General features: G+C 38.1%; 1 protein-coding gene across 9 annotated transcripts; it reads right to left on the bottom strand.

The window, feature by feature from the left end:
• Positions 1-2,521: 2,521 nt before the first annotated feature.
• LOC128689330 (molecular chaperone MKKS) lies at positions 2,522-16,818 on the bottom strand. Of its 9 annotated transcripts, none has more exons than XM_070086056.1 (7): positions 16,591-16,818; positions 16,281-16,317; positions 11,126-11,289; positions 10,589-10,676; positions 5,680-6,856; positions 4,897-5,071; positions 2,522-4,306 (listed from the first exon to the last, which is right to left on the bottom strand). In XM_070086056.1, the coding sequence occupies exons 5-7, from the start codon at positions 6,853-6,855 to the stop codon at positions 3,540-3,542; spliced, it is 2,118 nt and encodes a 705-aa protein (XP_069942157.1). In that variant the 5' UTR covers position 6,856; positions 10,589-10,676; positions 11,126-11,289; positions 16,281-16,317; positions 16,591-16,818; the 3' UTR covers positions 2,522-3,539. The 9 variants fall into 9 exon arrangements, with proteins under 9 accessions (XP_069942157.1, XP_069942159.1, XP_069942158.1 ...); XM_070086058.1 differs by lacking the exon at positions 16,591-16,818 and adding an exon at positions 13,334-13,386 and having other exon boundaries at positions 16,281-16,546; XM_070086057.1 differs by lacking the exon at positions 16,591-16,818 and adding an exon at positions 13,338-13,386 and having other exon boundaries at positions 16,281-16,546.
• Between the last annotated feature and the right edge of the window lie 5,530 nt (positions 16,819-22,348).

Here is a 22,348-nt window from a genome sequence, read left to right as displayed (position 1 = left end):
CAATAGTCACATCAATCGGGCAGGTGGCATGCCTGTCTTTTGACCGGCAGACAAGCTCGAGCCTCTGCTTGTAACACCAAATGACCCGTGCTGGTTTAGCATCCCACAAATTTAGTTTCACTTGACTTCATGAAGGAAGAGTGCAACTATAGTGGCAAGTGTTACCAGTGGAAAGCACTTTCCATGAGAGTGAGAAAAGAGGTGAATAAGGTCATTCTTACTGATGGGTTTTCTGTAGCCCTCTAAGGCATCTTTCTAGCCTTTCCAAGAGGTGCCTTGATACTTAATAGCTCTTGATCTAGAGAGTTGGTGCTACCCTTTCCCGGCAGCTCATTAAACCTATTATTATTATTATGGAGAAGCTCTAAATCCTAAGTGGTCATACACTACCTGGGGAATGGAAGGCAAACAGATTTGATCAATGGCAATAAATAGTAGCTCCATTTCCTTGGATCAAGAGTACGTACTTCACTGGCAACAAGGTAAACAATGGTAAACTAGGATTTTAAGTACAGTGGACCCCCAGTTTACGATATTATTTTATTCCAGAAGTATGTTCAGGTGCCAGTACTGGACGAATTTGTTCCTATAAGGAATATTGTGAATTAGATTAGTTCATTTCAGACCCCCAAACATACACGTACAAACGTACTTACATAATTGGTCGCATTGGGAGGTGATCGTAAAGCGGGGGTCCACTGTATTATATTCTGAATTGCTGTATTAGTACAAACTATCAATTGCTGACCAAGTAAACCTGAGTATTGTTTGCACATGATGTTACTGGAGAAGGTATCTACTAGTGCCTGTCAAGCATGTGCAAGTAATGGTATGCTTACCTCTGACAAATTGCAATGAAAGTTAGCTGAAGGATTTTGAAGTTCCTGAGACCTGCTCTGCTACTGTGTTATTGCATTCCTGTCAAGAGAGACACTGAGGAGAATTGGTGCAGTAGTGGGGGGTCTGGATGTCGATTTTGTTGTGGTCTGCTAAAACTGTTTGTTAGCCCAGTACATTGTCACCCTGCTGGCTGATCCTCGGCCTGATTCATTCCACAAATATGGCATTTTGGTGCAGGAGGTCACTAATTTCACTTGCAGCAACATTTGAAAACTTTGCAGCTCCTCCTTATGACCATACATCCTCAAGGCCAGCCATGCATGTACAGTGAACTACGTACTTGAATAATGCCATCCTGCATCCTCACTCAGGAATTTCTAGGGGTGTAACCAAGATTGAGAGAATTGTTTGCTTGATATATATACAGTGGACCCTCAGCTAACGATATTAATCCGTTCCTGAAAGCTCATCGTTAGCTGAAATTATCGTTAGCTGAATTAATTTTCCCCATAAGAAATAATGGAAATAAAATTAATCCATGCAAGACACCCCAAAGTATGAAAAAAAAAATTTTATTACATGAAATATTAATTTTAATACACACAAACTGACACTTACCTTTATTGAAGATCTGGTGATGATTGATGGGAGGGGAGAGTGTGGAAGTTGTTAATGTTTAGAAGGGGAATCCCCTTCCATTAGGATTTGAGGTATCAAGTCCTTTTCCGGGGTTACTTCCCTTCTTCTTTTAATGCCACTAGGACCAGCTTGAGAGTCACTGGACCTCTGTCGCACAACAAATCTGTCTATAGAGGTCTGTACCTCCCGTTCCTTTAAGATTTGCCTAAAATGGGCCACAACATTGTCACTGTAATAGTCACCAGCATGGCTTGCAATAGCTGTGTCAGGGTGATTTTCATCCATAAAGGTTTGCAGTTCAACCCACTTTGCACACATTTCCTTAATCTTTGAAGTAGGCACAATGGATTCCACAACTGGCATAGGCGTCTCAGGGTTAGCCCCAAACCCTTCAAAATCTTTCTTAATTTCCATACTAATTCCCACCCTTTTTATCACAGGGTTGGCACTAGAAGCTTTCTTGGGGCCCATGGTGACTTATTTTGCAGGTACAATCACAAAAAACGCTGTGATAATATGAAATGTTCCGATTGTATGCGTGGATGTGACCACACTGGCTGGCTTGTAAACACTGGCACCCACGGAACAACTGAGGCGCACTCAGGCCACACGTGGATGTGTCTCAAACGAATCGCATTGGGCGAGTTTTTTAGCGTTAGCCGAGGCAAAATTTTTGCGTTAAAATGTATCGTTAGCCGGATTTAACGTTAGCTGAGGGTCCACTGTACATATGTATACACATGCAGGTTTATTTACATGAAATTTGTGACAAATACGTATTTACATTTTACTGAGTGAACCATATACTACTAATCAAGTGGGTAATACATTTGAATAACCCACATTCAAGAATACAGAAATAACATGAATTTGTTTGATTTACTAGAGAGACTCCTTAAATGCTGCTGAGCTGCTGCAGCATCTAAGGTGTGTCACTAGTAGTCGGAAAATATTTGTGTTATTTCTGTGCTGTTTAATGTGAGTTACTTGAATGTATGTATTGTTTTAGATACAGCACTCGCATATTTAGTATTACGTAAACTTTTAACATTGTGAATATAGCTAAATTTTTCATTTATTTAAATACAAATTACAGTATATACATTCACAAACATTAGGATGTATATGAAGGTGTCACTTACCCTGGAAGTGATGCCTCTTTTATGGCCAAATGTGCCATACCACGGCATTCACCCACCCAGCTCGAGACTATTTAGAATCTCCATGCGTTTGTAGGCCTTCAGTATTCTCTCCTGCACAAGGTGAAGAGTTTTCCACCAGGTAGATGTGTGTGTTGTCAAACTAGACTTGCATTTTGTCCGTGTACATATCACAGCCTCTTTTATGCCCTCTCTCCAAGCTTTCCTACCCATCATATATTCCACCCCAGATTTAAATACATTCTTCATCATCCTATCCTTTTCTATTCTCCACATGCCCAAACCACCTCAAAAACCCCATGTCATCTTTTAATTTTTATGCTCTAAAATCTCTGTATATTCACACTACAAATCACTTTTAAACATGACATCTCTGCTCCAAATTTGAAATACTATAAATAATTGACATTCTGGCATAACATTGTTTAGAAATATTCAACATACATGTTATTTTCATATATGTACATATAAGCTAAAAAAATAATATGCTGGTGGTATTAAAAATAAAGCAGCTTTATTTTTCCAAAATTCATTTGGAATTTTTGGTAAAATTTGTGAGGGTAGGCTATCAGCTTTTATGAGTTATAAGCAAGCTTGCCTGTGGCCTAGTTAGTGTGGAACCACCATAAGGAGAGGATACATGTGTTGTCACTCAGCAAGAGGCTCCATAGTTCATGTGTGATGTGGTTGGTTGTTGAAGTTAGTTACAAAAGACTGCAATCTATTTAGATAAGAGTTTTGGTGCTCCTGGTTGTTGCAGTCGGTACAATGGGTGGATTCTAGAGAAAATGGCAGGCTGCTTAAAATAATTTTCTTGAAGGTCACAAAAAAAAGTGATTTACTTGGGAGAGGAAAATGTTCTCATTCCATTTATGCAGTAAGCAGGTTAATATATTCAAGTCACTTATCAAACACACACTGACCAACATGAAACAACTGGGTAAAGCCTTCAAGGGCAAGTCTAATGGCATTGTACTTTGCTGGGAAGCTGTCATATAATGCTTGCTGTACTCGTGTCTCAAGTTTGACTTTCAAATGCTCCTTGTCATTTATATTGCTTTGCTCAATAATTCCATCCAGCATATCTTCTAAACTGTCCATGTCTTCTTCAGCATCAAAGCTGTCTAGTTTACCCTCTAAACTATCAATTTCTTCCTCTTGACTGTTTATAATTTTCTCAAGACTATCAACTTCATCTTCAGTTGTGCACTCTGCCTCTTCCAAGCTGTCAACTTCTAAGTCAAGGTTATGGAAGCCAAAGTCACTCAATGATGAATTATTGCTCTGTGTACTGTCTGCATTTAATTTAATGTTCAGATCACCTGCACTTCTCGGAGACTTAGCGGCCTTGCTGCATCCTCCACTTTTAGTAGATTTGGAATTTTGGAGTGTGAAGTCGTGATGCAACTGAAACTCAACAGGATTCCATGATCCATTATATTTATACTTTACAAGGTCTTCCTTTACCAAGCCACACATGCAACTATGAGGGGAAGCACGTGAGGCCTGCATACTGCAGCTTCCACTACCATCTTCTCTTGAAATCTGTGGCTGGGTGTGCCACAAATGGTGGAAAACAGAGTCCACAGACCAGTCAAACCTTGTTGAGGATCCACCTCTGGGCTGTAGAGCCAATTCCATGAATACACGAATGAATGCGCTTGCTATACAAATTTAAGTATATATGAATATATATATATATATATATATATATATATATTTATTTATATATGGAGACAAAGAACTTTGTCCTTGGAGGCAAAGAGGGGAATATATATATACCTGAATGATGAGAAATAAGTACATTATAGCTTTATACAAAATACAAATAATATATATATATATATACTGCATTTATCTCTATGATATATATACAGTGTATATATATATATATATATATATATATATATATATATATATATATATATATATATATATATATATATATATATATATATATGGAGGCAAAGAAGGGAATGTATATATATATATATATATATTTATTTATATATATATATATATATATATATATATATATATATATATATATATATATATATATATATATATATATATATATATATATATATATATATATATATATAATACACCTTAAAATTTAAAGCATGAAAAAGTCAAGATATTTCAGCCATTCTAACTGATGAAAGTTTTTACTAAGTGTTATACACAATGACAATATTTCCAAATCAGTTTGACCTACAAGCCCTGCCTGAAAAAAGAGCATATGGCAACTTTACTTTCAAGATATGGTAAGGTGAGGCATCTGTAAGATCAGTCAAGTGTTGCATGTTTGTGTTAATGAGTTGGCTGACCTGGGTGGCAGCCCATGCCTCCAGACATCCTCCACCAGCCACCACCTTACCATCAACCACCACCATCCTCAAGGCTGCCAGGCAACTCTCTGTTGTCTCCTGAAAAAATATTTCTTTTATTACATTAGATTTCTTTAAAAAAGTACATACAAATACAGTTACAGAGCTTACATTTTACAAATACAAGAGTTTGGTAAAAAGAGCATATATTGAAAAATATTCTACATAAGAAATTTAGGAAAACAAATAACATAGAGAAACAGGTTAATTATTATTATTATAATCAAAAAGAAGCGCTAAGCCACAAGGGCTATACAGCCCAGAAACAGGTTAAGCCAAATCTAAATTAACTGGTGTGGGGGTATGACATGGGCAGGTGTGTGGTGAAGCCCGAGATGCCTGGGAAGTCAGTCAAGTCTTGCTCCTAATATTGCAGGTATGTAAATGGTATCAATAAACTCCTGCTATGTTACCTGCTTATTCTTTACCTGGAGTATCACATAAGTAGTCAAGGTTACTGAAATAACCAAATCAAGTCATTATGAGCTATAACAAGATACTTAACAGTGTGAACCTTTATTAGACATTTTGCTAATGAGTTTTATCAAGTTCAATAAAAGCTCCATTTGCTAGATGTATTTATTTTACCTTATCTGTAGTTTACTGTCAATCTTGGGAAATGTTATAGTAAAAAGAAGACATCTTACCTTGAGAGTTGTTAGAGTGCTTGGGCTTGTCACAGGAAGTAAGAGAGTTGAAACTGAGCCCTCAGCATGGTCAAGCAGAATATAACTTTTCCCACTGTAATTAATGTGCTCTACTGTGTTTAACTTCCCAAGAACAGCAGTATTCATTTCCAGAGTTAGATTAGCTAAATTGCTGATGGCCTGGCAACCACTTAGTTTGGTTACAGCTTCAGATAATTTTGTACCCATTCTTTCTAGCACCAAAAATCCTTCTCTTTCTAGTTCAAACTTTATGACTGGATGTACTGGCTTTTGGTTGGCAAGAATGTGGATATTCCTCCTCTTCATACATGAAAGAAGACAAAGAAGAACCTTATTTATGAAGCACTTTTCTTTTGTTTCACTTGCTCTCCAACACACAGATATTGTCTCCCCTTCCACATATAATATGGGTACAGTAAAAAGCACAATATTGATATTGCCTACTCCTTTTAATTTTTCAATTTTTCGAGGACTGATGTCTGGCTCCCTATATAGGACACCATCAAAGACTTTGGAATTTATAGATGAAGATCTCTCTTGGGTGCTCACAGTAACATGGCCAAAACCACCTGAAGAATATTCATTTGGGATGCTCTTCAGAAAGGCTTTAACAATGTTCAGACTGAGATCATCAAGTGCCACTTTGTTAAGACCTAAACAATTCTTTGCTCCAAGAATAGTTTGAACAAAAGATGTAACTTGTTGCATGTCCCCAACATCCAAGTCCATGGTAACCTCATCAGGTGACTGAGTTAGGAGTTCCAATAGTTCAGATATAATCCATTCAGACACATCACTTACTACACGGTGAGGGATGTCCTGCTCACATATGAGGGATTCTTCTAATAATCTGACACAGAGCATCCCAGTGTAGAGACCATTAAGGCCACATGCTGCATTCTGGGCACTTATCAGGGCATTAATATATTTCACACTTGGATGGGCAAATGATAACTCCTTAATGATTTCAGATGAAGATGCAGCCAATGTTTCCCTCCCTACAGCATTAGATATCAAAATAGAACTGCCCCGTGGTCCATACGCTGAGAAAAGTAGTTTCCGGTACTCTTTTAACATTGAGATATATGCCAGGTCTTGCACACTATGGCAGTATATGCCCCTCACACGCTCTTCATCTAAGCGCACACTTGACATACTGCAAAAGAAAGATTTACATACTGTACTGCTAGTGAAATTAGCAAAATTCATCATCATTTAGCAAAAAAGAAAAAAAAAAAACACGAACTATTCTGAGGCATACTTTCTCTCACATATGACTTCTCAAGATTACCTACATAATAAACAGAAGAATATAGGATTCAAAGACTAAAAATGTCACTAATTTTGTTTGCAATAAACCTTTTTCATAAGTAGTGATATTTGTATTAATATTACAATAATAATAATAATAATAATAAAGATAAAAATGTACGTTGCATATAAGTTAAATGTTACAGGTTTGGGGTAACAGGTTGTTTATGTACTGCTTAGAAAAGTCTGCATTTCAAGCACTTAATCAATACTAACTGCTTAAGATTTTGCCTGGCTGGAATGAAACAACTGAGATGGAGATTGTTAATACAATAAGAGAACTCTCATGACTTGACCTGATCTTAATCTCCTTTCCTTATCTCTTCTCTCCTATATTTTCTCTGCCTTTCCTTTCTTCTACCTAGATGTGTTCTGTCTTATGTAGTTTTTTCCCTCCCGTGTTTTTGGTCCTACCCTTTCTTCCTCCACTTCTACTACTACTTCTGTTACTATTACTATTACTACTATTACCTCACTTCACTCCACACACTGATTCTTGTACCACTACAACTTCTCTCCTACCCACTACAACAACTACTACTACTACCTCTTCCACTACTATCTCCACTTCCTTCTTTTTTTCCATCTCTCTTCCTCCAGTCTCTGCCCTTCTCTTGTACATATACTGGCTCCCTTACCTTTGTGTGTTAGTGTGTGACTAGTTAATGGTCCAAGTCAGACCGAAACACCATCAAAAGTTTTTTTCTCCTACATGCAGGTTATTTGTGTACATATATGTGAATACTTCTGTAGGTTAAGTAAGTTTAACTGTGCATTCTACATCTACATGACAAATGCTAACTCACACCTAAAATTCTCATTTGATAGATTTAATTTTTTAACAACGGCTATTTTCCACTAAAGTAGGATGAACCACAACCAATACATTCATAACCACCCACTCAATAGCTGTCTTGCCAGAACTGCAATACCCCCATTCCTTCAGTCCAGGCACTATACTTCTCACCTTCAATACTGAGTCAAGCTAACCATTTTCCATGAATACTTTCATAGATATTATTTTGTTAGCACCCCAACAGCACAGAAAATTCCAAACCCTGCTTGCCCCTATTCACACACGATTGCTGGACGCTCAACCCACCATCACTTAATACATAATAATATAGTACAAGAAATAAATACCTCTTTGATATGCCACTTGTACACTTGAATGAAGCAGAAATTCTATGCATTGATATCAAAGGCTCAAAAATATGGAACAATCTAATTATTCTAATGTAAACCAACTACAGTATACAATATTTAAAAGAAATTTCAATGAAAACTGCCTAAACAGTGTAAATTCAGCTATCCTAGATCATAAAGTACAGTACTGTAATACAGATACAGAAGGGCCCCACTGATACAGCAGGTTAGGTTCCAGGCTACTGCTGTAAAGAGAAACATAGCCCTTTTTTCACTTTCAATGCAAACAAAAGCCTAAAAAATGCATGTACAGCATACACATTAATTTTTCAACAAATTGGCTATATCCCACTGAGGCAGGGTGACCTATAAAGAAAAATGAAAGTTTCTCTTTTTAAATTTAGTAATGCATACAGGGGAAGGGGTTATTAGCCTCTTGCTCCTGGCATTTTAGTAGCCTTGTACAACATGCATGGCTTACAGAGGAAGAATTGTGTTCCATTTCCCCATGGAGAACACATTACTTACCTTAAAACATTTTTGTCCTTAATTCATAATGATTAGTGAATACTGTATATTTATTCTAGGAAATTTTGAACAAATGAAGAATGAGTATAATTGAAAATCGGTGCATTAGCAAAACACCGTAAAGTGAAGCACTATAAAGCAGGGCCCTCCTGTAGTACTATAATTTAAGCTTTATGTATGCTTCACACCAGCTTGAATCATATTTATGGCTTAAAACATCACTGAATATTATCTGTGGGAGGTTATATGGTGAAATTGGGAATTTTTTTTTTTTTTACAATTTGAAAGAGCATTTTTTTTCTTTTTTACTTTTTTCATTAACACATCAGGCGCTTCTGAGAGGCAGGGTGACCCGAAAAAGAAGAAACACTTTCATCATCACTCATTCCAGCACTGTCTTGCCAGAGGCATGCCTACAATACAGTTCAAAAACTAACATATCTCCACCCCTCCCTCAGAATACAGGCACTATGAAAAATTAAATGAAAAGAAAAATAAAGATTTTATAGTGTGTTAAAGTTAGTGAAAAATTATCACTCGGCAACAACAGCGGTGTAAATAACCATAGAAGAGTACAGGGCCCTGTATTTCATGTTTTACAAGTTATTAATGCCAAATTATTTTCATTTTTCCACATAACACCATGTACACTAGTTTCTTATATTAGATATTTCAAGGTGTTTTAGTATTCAAATTATGGGATATATTTATTTATGGGCATGTGGCATTATCATAGGTGTTGCAAAGAAAAGATACATCTCTGCAGTAGTATAGTGTCTTTCTGTTGTTGCAGCCAAGACTTCACTGAAATACCTGTAGTAGCAACCTGTACTGGTAATAATTTCTAATCTTCATAGGCATCTCATCAAAAAATAATTGGAAGTAATCAAGGTAATCAGAATTGTAAATAAGTTTTATTGAGGCTTTGTATATACATACATTGGAGTAACACGCATGTTACAGGCACAAAAAAACCACACTATGTACATCTAAGCTAGGATAACCTAATGATGTCAACAATGTGACTTTTCTGTTCCATCTGTTAATGGACAATTTGGCTGAAATGCATTTAGTATCATCAAACTGTGATAAATTTAGAACAAATACAGCATCTTCCTGTCAGTTCCACAAGTTTTCTGGGAGAGTTGTCTCCTTTCAACAAAATACACTTGTGTACATGTGCTACTGAGAAAGATGCCCATGATGCATTGCATGAACCCACCTGCACAAACATTTCTTTCTTAAGGACAAGGAGGTGGTAGGCAACTGAAACAGTTGAGCCAAAGCCTAAAATAATAGCGCACAGCAAATCTGAAGGTACAAACATTACGTTTAAAACGTTGTATACAGTTCAGCCCCTAGAGTAAGTTTACGTTGCACATGATTAAAGGTTAATCTTGAGGCAGACATTTTTTTTTACTTGTATATCTAATATCAACCATATGCTGGTTCTTTATTTTACTTCTGATCTTATTCTCGGCATTACGAAGTAAGGATATCTTCTCCTCTGGAGGGACATCTGATCTGTCGTATTTGTGCACCTCTGGCAAGAATGGTGTGAATGATGGTGAAAGTGTTTCTTTTTCGGGCCACTGTACCTCAGTGGGAGATGGCCAGTGTGTTAAAAAATAAATATACATACGTATATATGATCTTCAATCCACGTAATTCACATAAATCCCATTGTTAGCCTTTCAGGATAAGTTCTATATATGTATATGTAATTTAAATTCAACATGTTATTAAGATTTGCCTAAATTTGCCTCACATCTGTTTCAAGCTGTCACTAAGCAACCCGCTAAACACTGAGTTAACAATGCCATTCAATTAACTTATCAAACTTTAAAATTACATCAGGTTTGGTGCCTCTCCATGAACATAAAAATAATTTAAAATTACCTACTTAACAAATATATACAGAATGAAGAAGACCACTATTCCTTTTTGAGTCCTAGTTTATTCTTCAACTCTTGTTCAATATACTTGGCACCCTGTAAGTAAAAGAAAATCTAGTTATATTACAAGGGCACATCAACAAAGTATTGAATTACTGCTCAAGACTACAAATGAATGGCACAACATTTAACAACAATGCATTAAAATTAGAGGAAAATAAATTTCAAAGTTATACAGTTTATATATGGAAGTGGCTTAAGAAGTTGCACAAGTATAAATAAAAAACAACATCTGAATAATGCTAAGGTAAACATGAAATATGTGACACACATGAATGATTAAAGAAAGGCAAGTACAGTATACTGTACAAAAGTCTTACCATTCCATGAAGATAGCACATGATGCTGATAACATGTAATAATATAGCTGCATAGTTAAAGACTGCCATTTTAATGACCCTGGTGATAATTTGTCATTGTCAAAAAAAAAAAAAAGCACTAATGAGTCTGGCTAGTAAGTAAGCAAGTAAATGAACGAGCTTCACCTGGATAACTGGCAGATCCTTGCGTTGCTGCTTGGGTACAAACAATTCAATATCTTGAATCTTTTGCCAGCTGTAGTGTAAACCAATGATCGTTGGCAGCATAACAAGCAGCACAATGTTCCTCCTCACAAACTCTCTTGCTCGACCTAATTGGACTCCCATGTCTAAAAAAGAGGAGCAAGATGCTTCTATTAAGAGGGAGCAGAGCCTGTGGCTGTAGCAAACATGCACACACTGTAACAGCAAAATGTACTGCATAGTATTCATTACTGATGATCTAACCTAGAAAAATTATATTTAGTAAATGAAAAAGGCTATGTATAATATAGGCAGTGACCTAATGGTGGTCTACTGAGAGGCTTCAAAATTGATTTCTGAATTTCTCTCACCTCTCCCTTTCATTGTATTCTTTTTTGACAAAAAATATTCTTCTGAAGTTTCATGATAACTGGACTTCATTTACTGGTGCCCCACAGACCAAATTTTCAGCCCTTCACTAGTAAGTTTATTCAAGTACAGGTACACATAAATACAGTTACGTAAATTATCATACATAGCAGCATATGTGTAGATTACCCAGGATAACCCAAAAAAGTCAGACACAGTGACTTATTTCCATTGGGGTCCTTGTAATATCTTATTATTTAAACCTTAAAAGTTAAAACAGCTAAGTAATTCAACCATGTGAAAAGAAGTTATAATAAAAGGAGATGTACTAGGAATAAGGCAAACTCAGTTATTTACATTACTGCTTTACACAGTAATAGGTACGTGTATGTTTGCTATACAAGAAATCACTCTCCTCCCTTTCTGTAGGTACATACATTAAGTACCTTTTGAAATGTACCTAATAGGGAGAAGAAAATTTCTTTCTGAATTTCTTTCTCCTCTCTGTCTCTCAGATGTACTGTGAAACCAATCCTGGTAAGTAACGCTCTTGCTTCACACACTAAGTGTCTGTGGTTTGATCCTTGGAAAGGGTGGAAACAGTAGATGTTTCCTTACACCTGTTGTCTCATTCACCTAGCAAGCAAGTAGGTACCTGGGTGCTAGTCGACTTGGATGGGTTGCATCCTAGGGGCGAAGATTGAGGACCCCAGTGGAAATAAGACAGACAGTCCCTCGACGACGCACTGCCTTTCTTGGGTTATCCTGGGTGGTTAACCCTCCAGGAATAAAAATCCAAACAAAATCTTATCTTATCTGACTTATTCTGTGGTGTATGTACATAAATTGTAGGTACTGTAAAATGTAACCAGCCCAAATGGTATATAGAAATAAGATTAGGGGAGAAAAGACAGGCCCACAATGTACATAAATGTGCAGAAAAATAAACAGATAAGAAGAATAAAGTTGATCCCATATATAAGAAACCTTTCCTAGAAAGATGAGCTAAAGGCACTGATCTTGCATTCTCTGGAAAGACAGAATTTGGGGAGATGAAAGGTATACAAATGGAAACCAGGAATAGTCATATAGGGAAGTACTATTTTAGCAGTAGAGTTGCAGATGAGTGGAACTCGCAAGTTATGTCACTGTGGCAAGAACTTTGAGTAGATTGAACTATATAATTACAATTATTACATTCAAAACTAAGTGCTAAACCCACAAGGATCATACATGCTGAACATGAACTATAAACTGGACAGATATATGAATGGGTGTGGATGGATGAGAGTTAAACCTGCCATGCATGGACCAGTAGGCCTTCTGTTCCTTCATTTCTGTTTTCTTATGTAGTACTAAAATAATGCAATAATTACCTTGTTAATGAGGTGATTGATTTAAACATTTTCTAGGTTATTAACTTTGCATAAATCCAAATTATATTACATAAGTCCTTTATTGTTATATTTATGGCAAATGCTAAACCTGTGGGAGTAATACAGGGCCTGAGGGAAATGGGGGGCATTTATACTTGATCCATTGAAGGGAAGGATAAGTCCAATTCCATGGATCAAGATCCCTTCTCTGGCTTCAAGAAGCCTCCCTCGAGGGGTAGAAGTAGTAACTTAGCTTAGTTGGTAGTGCACCCAGTTAGTACTATTCACTCTTCTATCCCTACTTCGCATATGCCATTTGTGCTTGGGGATCAACAGCTATTACCCACCTAAATCCAATAATAACCCAACAAAAAGCTGCAGTAAGAATTATTACACAATCCAATGCTAGGCAACACACCCCCACTCTTCAAAGACCTAAACTTACTCACTGTAGCAGGTCGCCCCAGTCTGGATCACTACGACAAGGTCCTAGATGCACTAGAAGACAAAAAGAATGCAGATGTAATATATACAGACTTTGCAAAAGGCTTCGACAAGTGCGACCATGGCGTCATAGCGCACAAAATGCGTGCTAAAGGAATAACAGGAAAAGTTGGTAGATGGATCTATAATTTCCTCACAAACAGAACACAAAGAGTAGTAGTCAACAGAGTAAAGTCCGAGGCGGCTACGGTGGCCTGGTGGCTAAAGCTCCCGCTTCACACACGGAGGGCCCGGGTTCGATTCCCGGCGGGTGGAAACATTTCGACACGTTTCCTTACACCTATTGTCCTGTTCACCTAGCAGCAAATAGGTACCTGGGTGTTAGTCGACTGGTGTGGGTCGCATCCTGGGGGACAAGATTAAGGACCCCAATGGAAATAAGTTAGACAGTCCTCGATGACGCATTGACTTTCTTGGGTTATCCTGGGTGGCTAACCCTCCGGGGTTAAAAATCCAAACGAAATCTTATCTTATCTTATCTCTGTTCCACAAGGCACAGTACTTGCTCCCATCTTGTTTCTCAACCTCATATCTGACATAGACAAGGATGTCAGCCACAGCACCGTGTCTTCCTTTGCAGATGACACCCGAATCTGCATGACAGTGTCTTCCATTGCAGACACTGAAAGGCTCCAGGCGGACATCAACCAAATCTTTCAATCGGCTGCAGAAAACAATATGAAGTTCAACAATGAGAAATTTCAATTACTCCGATATGGTAAACATGAGGAAATTAAAACTTCATCAGAGTACAAAACAAATTCCGGCCACAAAATAGAGTGCAAAACCAACGTCAAAGACCTGGGAGTAATCATGTTGGAGGATCTCACCTTCAAGGACCATAACATTGTATCAATCGCATCTACTAGAAAAATGACAGGATGGATAATGAAAACCTTCAAAACTAGGGATGCCAAGCCCATGATGACACTCTTCAGTTCACTTGTTCTATCTAGGCTGGAATATTGCTGCACACTAACAGCACCTTTCAAGGCAGGTGAAATTGCTGACCTAGAAAATGTACAAAGAACCTTCACGGCGCGCATAACGGAGACAAAACACCTCAATTACTGGGAGCGCTTGAAGTTCCTGAACCTGTATTCCTTGGAATGCAGGCAGGAGAGATACATGATTATATACACCTGGAAAATCCTAGAGGGACTAGTACCGAACTTGCACATGAAAATCACTCACAACGAAAGCAAAAGACTTGGCAGACGATGCAACATCCCCCCCAATGAAAAGCAGGGGTGTCACCAGCATGTTAAGAGACAATACAATAAGTGTCAGGGGCCCGGGACTGTTCAACTGCCTCCCAGCATATATAAGGGGGATTACCAATAGGCCCCTGGCAGTCTTCAAGGTGGCACTGGACAAGCACCTAAAGTTGGTACCTGACCAGCCGGGCTGTGGCTCGTACGTTGGTTTGCATGCAGCCAGCAGTAACAGCCTGGTTGATCAGGCTCTGATCCACCAGGAGGCCTGGCCACAGACTGGGCCATGGGGGCATTGGCCCCTGGAACTCTCTCCAGGTAAACTCCAGGTAAACAGTTCAGAACATCCACACTTACTACTCTGCAATCTACATTTACAGAAACATAAATTCCAATATTAACCCTGAACCAAAACACTTTCTGGAAAGATATGACAAGACCCATAGGCATAATACCAGACACAAACATCTCTATGACATTCCCTGCATCTGGCTAAATGTATACAAAAATTCAATGTACATAAAAGGGCCTAAAATCTGGAACTCCCTGGCTGAAAACTAGAACTGCTGACTCAGCAACCATTTTCAAAAGCACTGTTAAAAAACACCTTATCTCCCTAACACACCCACTGGCAGCTAACCACATGAAAGCTACCTTAGCTTGCACATATCCAAAACAAAATACACTTATCTGATATCTCTGACTCCCCCTAATTTACACTAATGACTGTAAAGATAAAATTCTGAAAATAGCTTCTGCTCCATAATTCTTAAGTTAGTCATAGTCTGTCAAGGACACTCCAATATAGGAGTGACATGATACAGAAACTGTATCATGTCAAGACCAGACCATTCCCATTAACAGATAAACTAATTGTTAATTTCTTTAATGTTTTGAACTACATCACTTTTGTAAATCTAGTTCATCAGTACAGCGACCTCACTTTAATATCTGTATGATATTGTCAGTATAATCCATAACTTGTGTTAATACAGAGTTGGAATTAGTATTACTCTCCCCAAAATGCCTAGGCATACTAGTGGCCTTCTTTGTAATAAGTATTTTATAATATGTAATATGCAATAATATTTTATAATATGTAAACCCTACATTGTAATAACAACAGAGAAATAAAGAATTTTAATTTTAATGAGTGTTCGTGGTTCGATTCCCAGTACGGGTGGAAACTTTTTTTTTTTTAATATACCTACTGTCCATGTTCACCTAGCAGTAAGCAGGTATCTGGAAGGTGTTATTCACCTTACATCTGTTGTCACTGTTCACCTAGCAATAAGTAGATACCTGGGTGTTAGGTAACTGGTGTGGGTCGCATCCTGGGGACAAAATTAACCTAAGTTGAGGGAAACGTTCTGCATAACCAGGATCTTTCTATATATCACTGATATCACCTATGACCTGCAGAAGTTGTATCGTATACTTGAAGAAATAAAAATTATTATAATTACACCTGGTGTTATAATTAAGGGCACCGATGGAATGAGGTATCTATACCCAGATGAATTACATCAGGAAACAACAAAAAATAAGGGTTATCATTACCCTGGGCAGCGAGTTATGAGATATTAACGTTTAAAAAAGTGGGTAGATAAGTATGGTGAGAAAAAGAGAGAGAGAGAGAGTCACCATCAGTACTGAGAGGAACTTCTTCATTACCTGTTATGTTGATGGCTGCTGGAACCTCCACATATCACTACTCATGCAAATATAAACAAATGCAGTATGAAATTACGTGCAATATCTGGGTATCTTTATTGTAGATGTTTCGCCATCCAGGGGCTTTATCAATACAAGTTCCAGGACGTGATTTAAAGACAGTGGAAGTATATATGGCAGATGAGGTGATCAGTCCCTCAGTCTTGGAGTTGGAACTTGTATTGATCAAGTCACTGGAGGGCGAAACATCTACAATAAAGATACCCAGATGTTGCACATGTCTTAATTTCATCTTGTCGGTATTGTATACCATTCTTGTACAAATGCAGTATAATGCTATCTTTTATTGACAACGTTTCGCCCACACTGGGCTTTTTCTAGCCACAGTCAGATCTACCTGGGTGAATATTACATGATTATTTATAGAGTGGAGGATGCTCCACCTGACTCTCCCACACTATATATACTTCTGTAATATTCACCCAGGTAGATCTGTTTGTGACTCGAAAAATTTCACTGTGTGGGCGAAATGTTGTCAATAAAGGATGGCATTATATACTGCATTTGTGTTTATTTTTCCATCATCTTGGTATTTTATACCATTTATTCCCCTCAAGGAAGGTTCCTTGATGTTGGTGAGGGGCTCTTGATTTAGAGAATTGGATCTGTGCTCCAGTTCCCCGAATTAAGCCTGAATGCCTTCCACATCCCCCCCCCCCAGGCGCTGTATAATCCTCCGGGTTTAGCGCTTCCCCCTTGATTATAATAATAATAATATACCATTTATCTCCATCATCACTCTTATAAGACTTCCATGCCAACCCTCGTTGGGTGTGGGCATCTCTCTCTCGCCTGGGTACCTGTCATAATTTTTCCCCACTTTCTCTGGGGCACCTATCTTTATCTACCTTGCCCGCCGGGCACTTTACAGAAGGGGCACCTGGTCATCGGCTTAATTTCAGCCAAAACCCTAATGGAAATGAGTCACTGTCTTGACTTTGTCGGGTTATCTTAGGTTCCTATACATATGCTGATATGTATGATATTCCATGTAATTATGTATACCTGACTAAACTTACTAACCCTCATGTGGCATGAACCCTCCGGCGGTGTGAACCCTTCTGCGTTATAAACCCTCCTGTAGTATGAACCCTCCTGTAGTATGAACCCTCCTGTGGTATGAACACTCCTGTGGTATGAACCCTTCTGTGTTATGAACCCTCCTGCAGTATGAACCCTCCTGTGGTATGAACACTCCTGCGGTATGAACCCTTTTGCGTTATAAACCCTCCTGCAGTATGAACACTCCTGTGGTATGAACCCTTCTGCATTATTAACCCTCCTGCAGTATGAACCCTCCTGTGGTATGAACACTCCTGTGGTATGAACCCTTCTGTATTATAAACCCTCCTGTTGTATGAACCCTCCTGTGGCATGAACACTCCTGTGGTATGAACACTCCTGTGGTATGAACCCTTCTGCATTATAAACCCTCCTGCAGTATGAACCCTCCTGTGGTATGAACACTCCTGTGGTATGAACCCTTCTGCATTATAAACCCTCCTGCAGTATGAAAACTCCTGTGGTATGAACCCTTCTGCATTATAAACCCTCCTGCAGTATGAACCCTCCTGTGGTATGAACACTCCTGTGGTATGAACCCTTCTGCATTATAAACCCTCCTGCAGCATGAACACTCCTGCAGTATGAACACTCCCGCAGTATAAACCCTTCTGTGTTATAAACCCTCCTGCAGTATGAACTCTCCTGTGGTATGAACCTTCCTGTGGTATGACCCCTTGCATTATAAACCCTCCTGCAGTATGAACCTTCCTGTAGTATGAACCCTTCTGCATTATAAACCCTCCTGCAGTATGAACCCTCCTAAAGTATGAACACTCCTGCAGTATGAACCCTTCTGCATTATAAACCTTCCTGCGGTATGAGCCCTCCTGCAGTATGAACACTCCTACGGTATGAACCCTTCTGTGTTATAAACTCTCCTGTGGTATGAACACTCCTGCGGTATGAACCCTTCTGTGTTATAAACTCTCCTGCAGTATGAACCCTCCTGCAGTATGAACATTCCTGTGGTATAAGCCCTCCTGCAGTATTAAAATTCCTGCAGTATTAACCCTCCTGTGGTATGAACCCTCTTATCTTAACCCACCTGCATTATGAATCCTCCTGCAGTATTGAACCTGGAACCACGTGGCCGTGGCCTGGTGGCAAAGCTCTCGCTTCACAGGTGAGGGATCAAATTCGATTCCCAGCAAAGGGGTTGAAACATTGGGCATGTTTCCTTACAGTGGTTGTCCATATTCACCCATCAGTAATAATGTACTGGGGTATTAGTTGACTGGTGAGGGTTGCATCCTCAGAGAAAATTGCCCTAATTTGCCCAAATGCTCTGCATAAAAAGCAGCTTTCTATATAGTAGTATGTCATTGATGTCAGCTAGGCCTGTATACCTTGTACATGTACTTGTAGCAAATGAAGATATTATTATACTACTGTGCATTTTATATATACAGGACACTTAGAACAAGCTCCAACATGGTGCAGGGTAATATTTAGTGAAGGGATTCAGGGAAACCGGTTATTTTTATATGCAGCTGGACTTGAGTACTGGAAATGGAAAGTACAATGCCTGCACTTTAAAGGAGGGGTTTGGGATATTGGCAATTTGGAGGGATATGTTATATATCTTTATATATGCACCTAAACTGTTGTATCTGGGTGCCTCTGCAAAAACAGTGATTATGTATGAGGTGAAAGTGTTGAATGATAATGAAAGTATTTTCTTTTCGGGGATTTTCTTTCTTTTTGGGTCACCTTGCCTCAGTAGAAGACAGCCGACTTGTTGAAAAAAAAAAATCCAAAGTTAGACAAATTGACTTATTTCCATTGGAGTCCTTGATCTGAATCATCTAAAACCCATTGTCACCCATGAGAAATCAGCTGTTTATGATAATCACCCAAGCAGGTTCCAGAAAACACAAATCCTCACTATTCAGGTCTCAATTTACTCAACATGTAATTCATTTACACTTACACACGGTGCCCCGTGGCCTGGTTGCTAAAGCTCTCGCTTCACACGGCGACGTCTGAATTCGATTCTCAGCGCAGGTAGAAACATTGGGCATCATCCATCAGTAAAATGGGCACCTGAGAGTTAGTTGACTGGTGTGGGTTGCATCCTGGGACAAGGACCTAATTTGCCCAAAATGCTCTGCATAACAAGCAGCTTTCTATATAGTAGCATGTCATTGATGTCAGCTAGGCCTGTATACCTTGTACATGTACTTGTAGTAAATAAAGATATTATTATAATATTGTGGATTTTATATCTCCAGGACACTTAGAGCGAGCTTCAACCCAGCTGCAGCGCAACACACAGACAATACAAAAAATAAGTGTCTCTTTGATATACCATGTGTTCTGCTTAACCTATACAGAAACTCCATGTAAATAAAGGGTCCTAAAATTTGGCACTCACTTCCAGAAGATGCAACAAGATCCATTTCAGCCACCTGCTTAAAAATGGTCAAAAAATACCTCCTAATTATGACTTAAACCCTACTTAGATAAATAAAGTTAATGCCTGAGGCATCAACAGTAACCCTGTTGATCCAAATCATAGCATTCATATTGATGTCCTCACTATCGTCAATCTGTTGTAACATATCTATTAACCAAAAATATGTTCTTCCTCAGCATTCACCAATGCAAATGTTACACTCTACTAAACTGTTACACAAGATCTCATAATTTTATAAATCATAAACCAAACTGTTCCAGTACATTGCTAGTTTTTTGCAAATTATTGTATTCTAGTAAACTAACCTAATTGTACATCTGCCCAGTATGTAATTATAACTTAATTTTAAGGAAGTAAGCCTCTATATTGAGGGCAAAATATGAGTCGATACTTTTCCAACAGCTTTACTACTGTCTACCAGTGGTATAATAATAATAATAATAATAATAATGACTACCTCACTGGCAACTACCCGAACACACTGTTCCTAGCTCTGACTAACCCATACGAAGTCTCCCTTATTATCAACACACTAAAAAACAAGGCAGGAGATTTAAATACCTTACCACCCTTTATATACAAAAAAGTGTCACAAGTGCTATCACCAATCATTGCAACACTCTTTAACAAATCCATTGAATCCTCCACCTTCCCTACAGTTCTCAAAATAGCAATGGTCACCCCGATCCATAAAGGAGGAGACCAAACAGAGTTAAATAACTATAGGCCAATATCCAACTTACACCCTCTCTCAAAAATCTTCGAAAAATTAATTCATAAACGAATCTACTCCTACCTCATCTCCCAAAACATACTCAACCCCTGCCAATTTGGATTCAGGCCTAATAAAAATACTAATGATGCTATTATACACATGCTAGAACATATATGCACTGCAATAGAGAAAAAAGTCCCACTGGGAATCTTCATTGACTTACATAAAGCTTTTGATACAGTTGACCACGACTTGCTCCACATAAAATTGTCACACTATGGTATAAGAGGGCACTCCCTCAACTACCTCAAGTCGTACCTCAGCAACAGAAGCCAGTATGTGTACACAAATGGGGCAAACTCTTCCGCACAATCAATTACAGTTGGTGCCCCACAGGGAAGTGTCCTTGGCCCTCTTCTTTCTCCTATACATAAATGACCTACCAAATGCTTCGCAATTACTCAAACCCACACTATTTGCAGATGACACTACATACGTCTTCTCACCCGAGCCCAGTCATGCTAGCCAATACTGTAAATACCGAATTACAGAAAATATCTACCTGGATGAGGACTAACAAACTTACACTAAACATTGGCAAAACCTACTTCATTCAGTTTGGTAACAGAGCTACAGATGTCCCTCTTAACATAATGATAAACGGATCACCTATCACAAAGCTAACAGAGGGAAAATTCTTAGGAATCCACCTTGATAATAGACTCAAATTTCATACACATATACAACAAATTTCTAAGAAAATTTCTAAGACCGTAGGCATACTATCGAAGATACGGTACTATGTTCCACAGTCAGCCCTCCTGGCCCTATATCACTCTCTTATTTACCCCTATCTCACCTATGGAATTTGTGCATGGGGCTCTACACCAATTAACCATCTCAGACCACTAATTACCCAGCAAAAGGCTGCAGTCACAATGATAAATTCCCACTACAGGCAGCACACCCCACCAATATTCAAAACACTAAACCTACTCACCATACAAAACATCCATACTTATTACTGCACCTATTACATACATAGAACACTTAACTCTGATATTAACCCTCCCCTCAAACATCTCCTTGCCAACCTCAACAGAACACATGACCATAACACAAGGCACAGATCACTCTTTGATGTTCCTCGTGTCCATCGCACGCTATGCAAAAACTCAATGCACATAAAAGGCCCTAAAATCTGGAATTCATTACCTGTAAATATAAAAGAAACACTACCTGTTTATAAATTCAAGTCTCTTCTCAAAGATCACTTACTCACTCAAAACCAAATAAATACTGAATAACTGAACCTTATAAATTGTTTATCTTAAATGTTTCTCACAATTATATCACATAAATGTTAAACCTAAGACCCAATCTAACTTTGTTATCTTTTAAATACACTACCTAACAGAATATTCCATTCGACTGAATGTACAGCAATGCATGCAACCATATGACATGTCTTTGTAATACTCATTTGTGCTTTATTGTTATCTGTTTACAATAATGTTTTATCACTGATTACATCATTGCTTAGTTAATCTTTAGTGAATTTTAAGCCTGCACATAATGCTATGCATACAAGTGGCTTTGGCATGCTACTCTTACCTGTATTTTTTTGTACCTCTGTATGTATGTTCAAATTATAAAATAAAATAAATAAAAATAAAAATAAAATTAATAATAATAATAATAATAATAATAATAATAATAATAATAATAATAATAATAATAATAATAATAATAATAATAATATTTTACCTAGGTAGTAGGTTGGTAGACAGCAACCACCCAGGGAGGTACTAC

This window comes from Cherax quadricarinatus, chromosome 18, assembly GCF_038502225.1.
Source record: "Cherax quadricarinatus isolate ZL_2023a chromosome 18, ASM3850222v1, whole genome shotgun sequence".
Taxonomy (NCBI): Eukaryota; Metazoa; Arthropoda; class Malacostraca; order Decapoda; family Parastacidae; genus Cherax; species Cherax quadricarinatus.
Note: the sequence above shows the minus strand (reverse complement) of the source record. Positions and strands in the feature narration are given on the sequence as shown.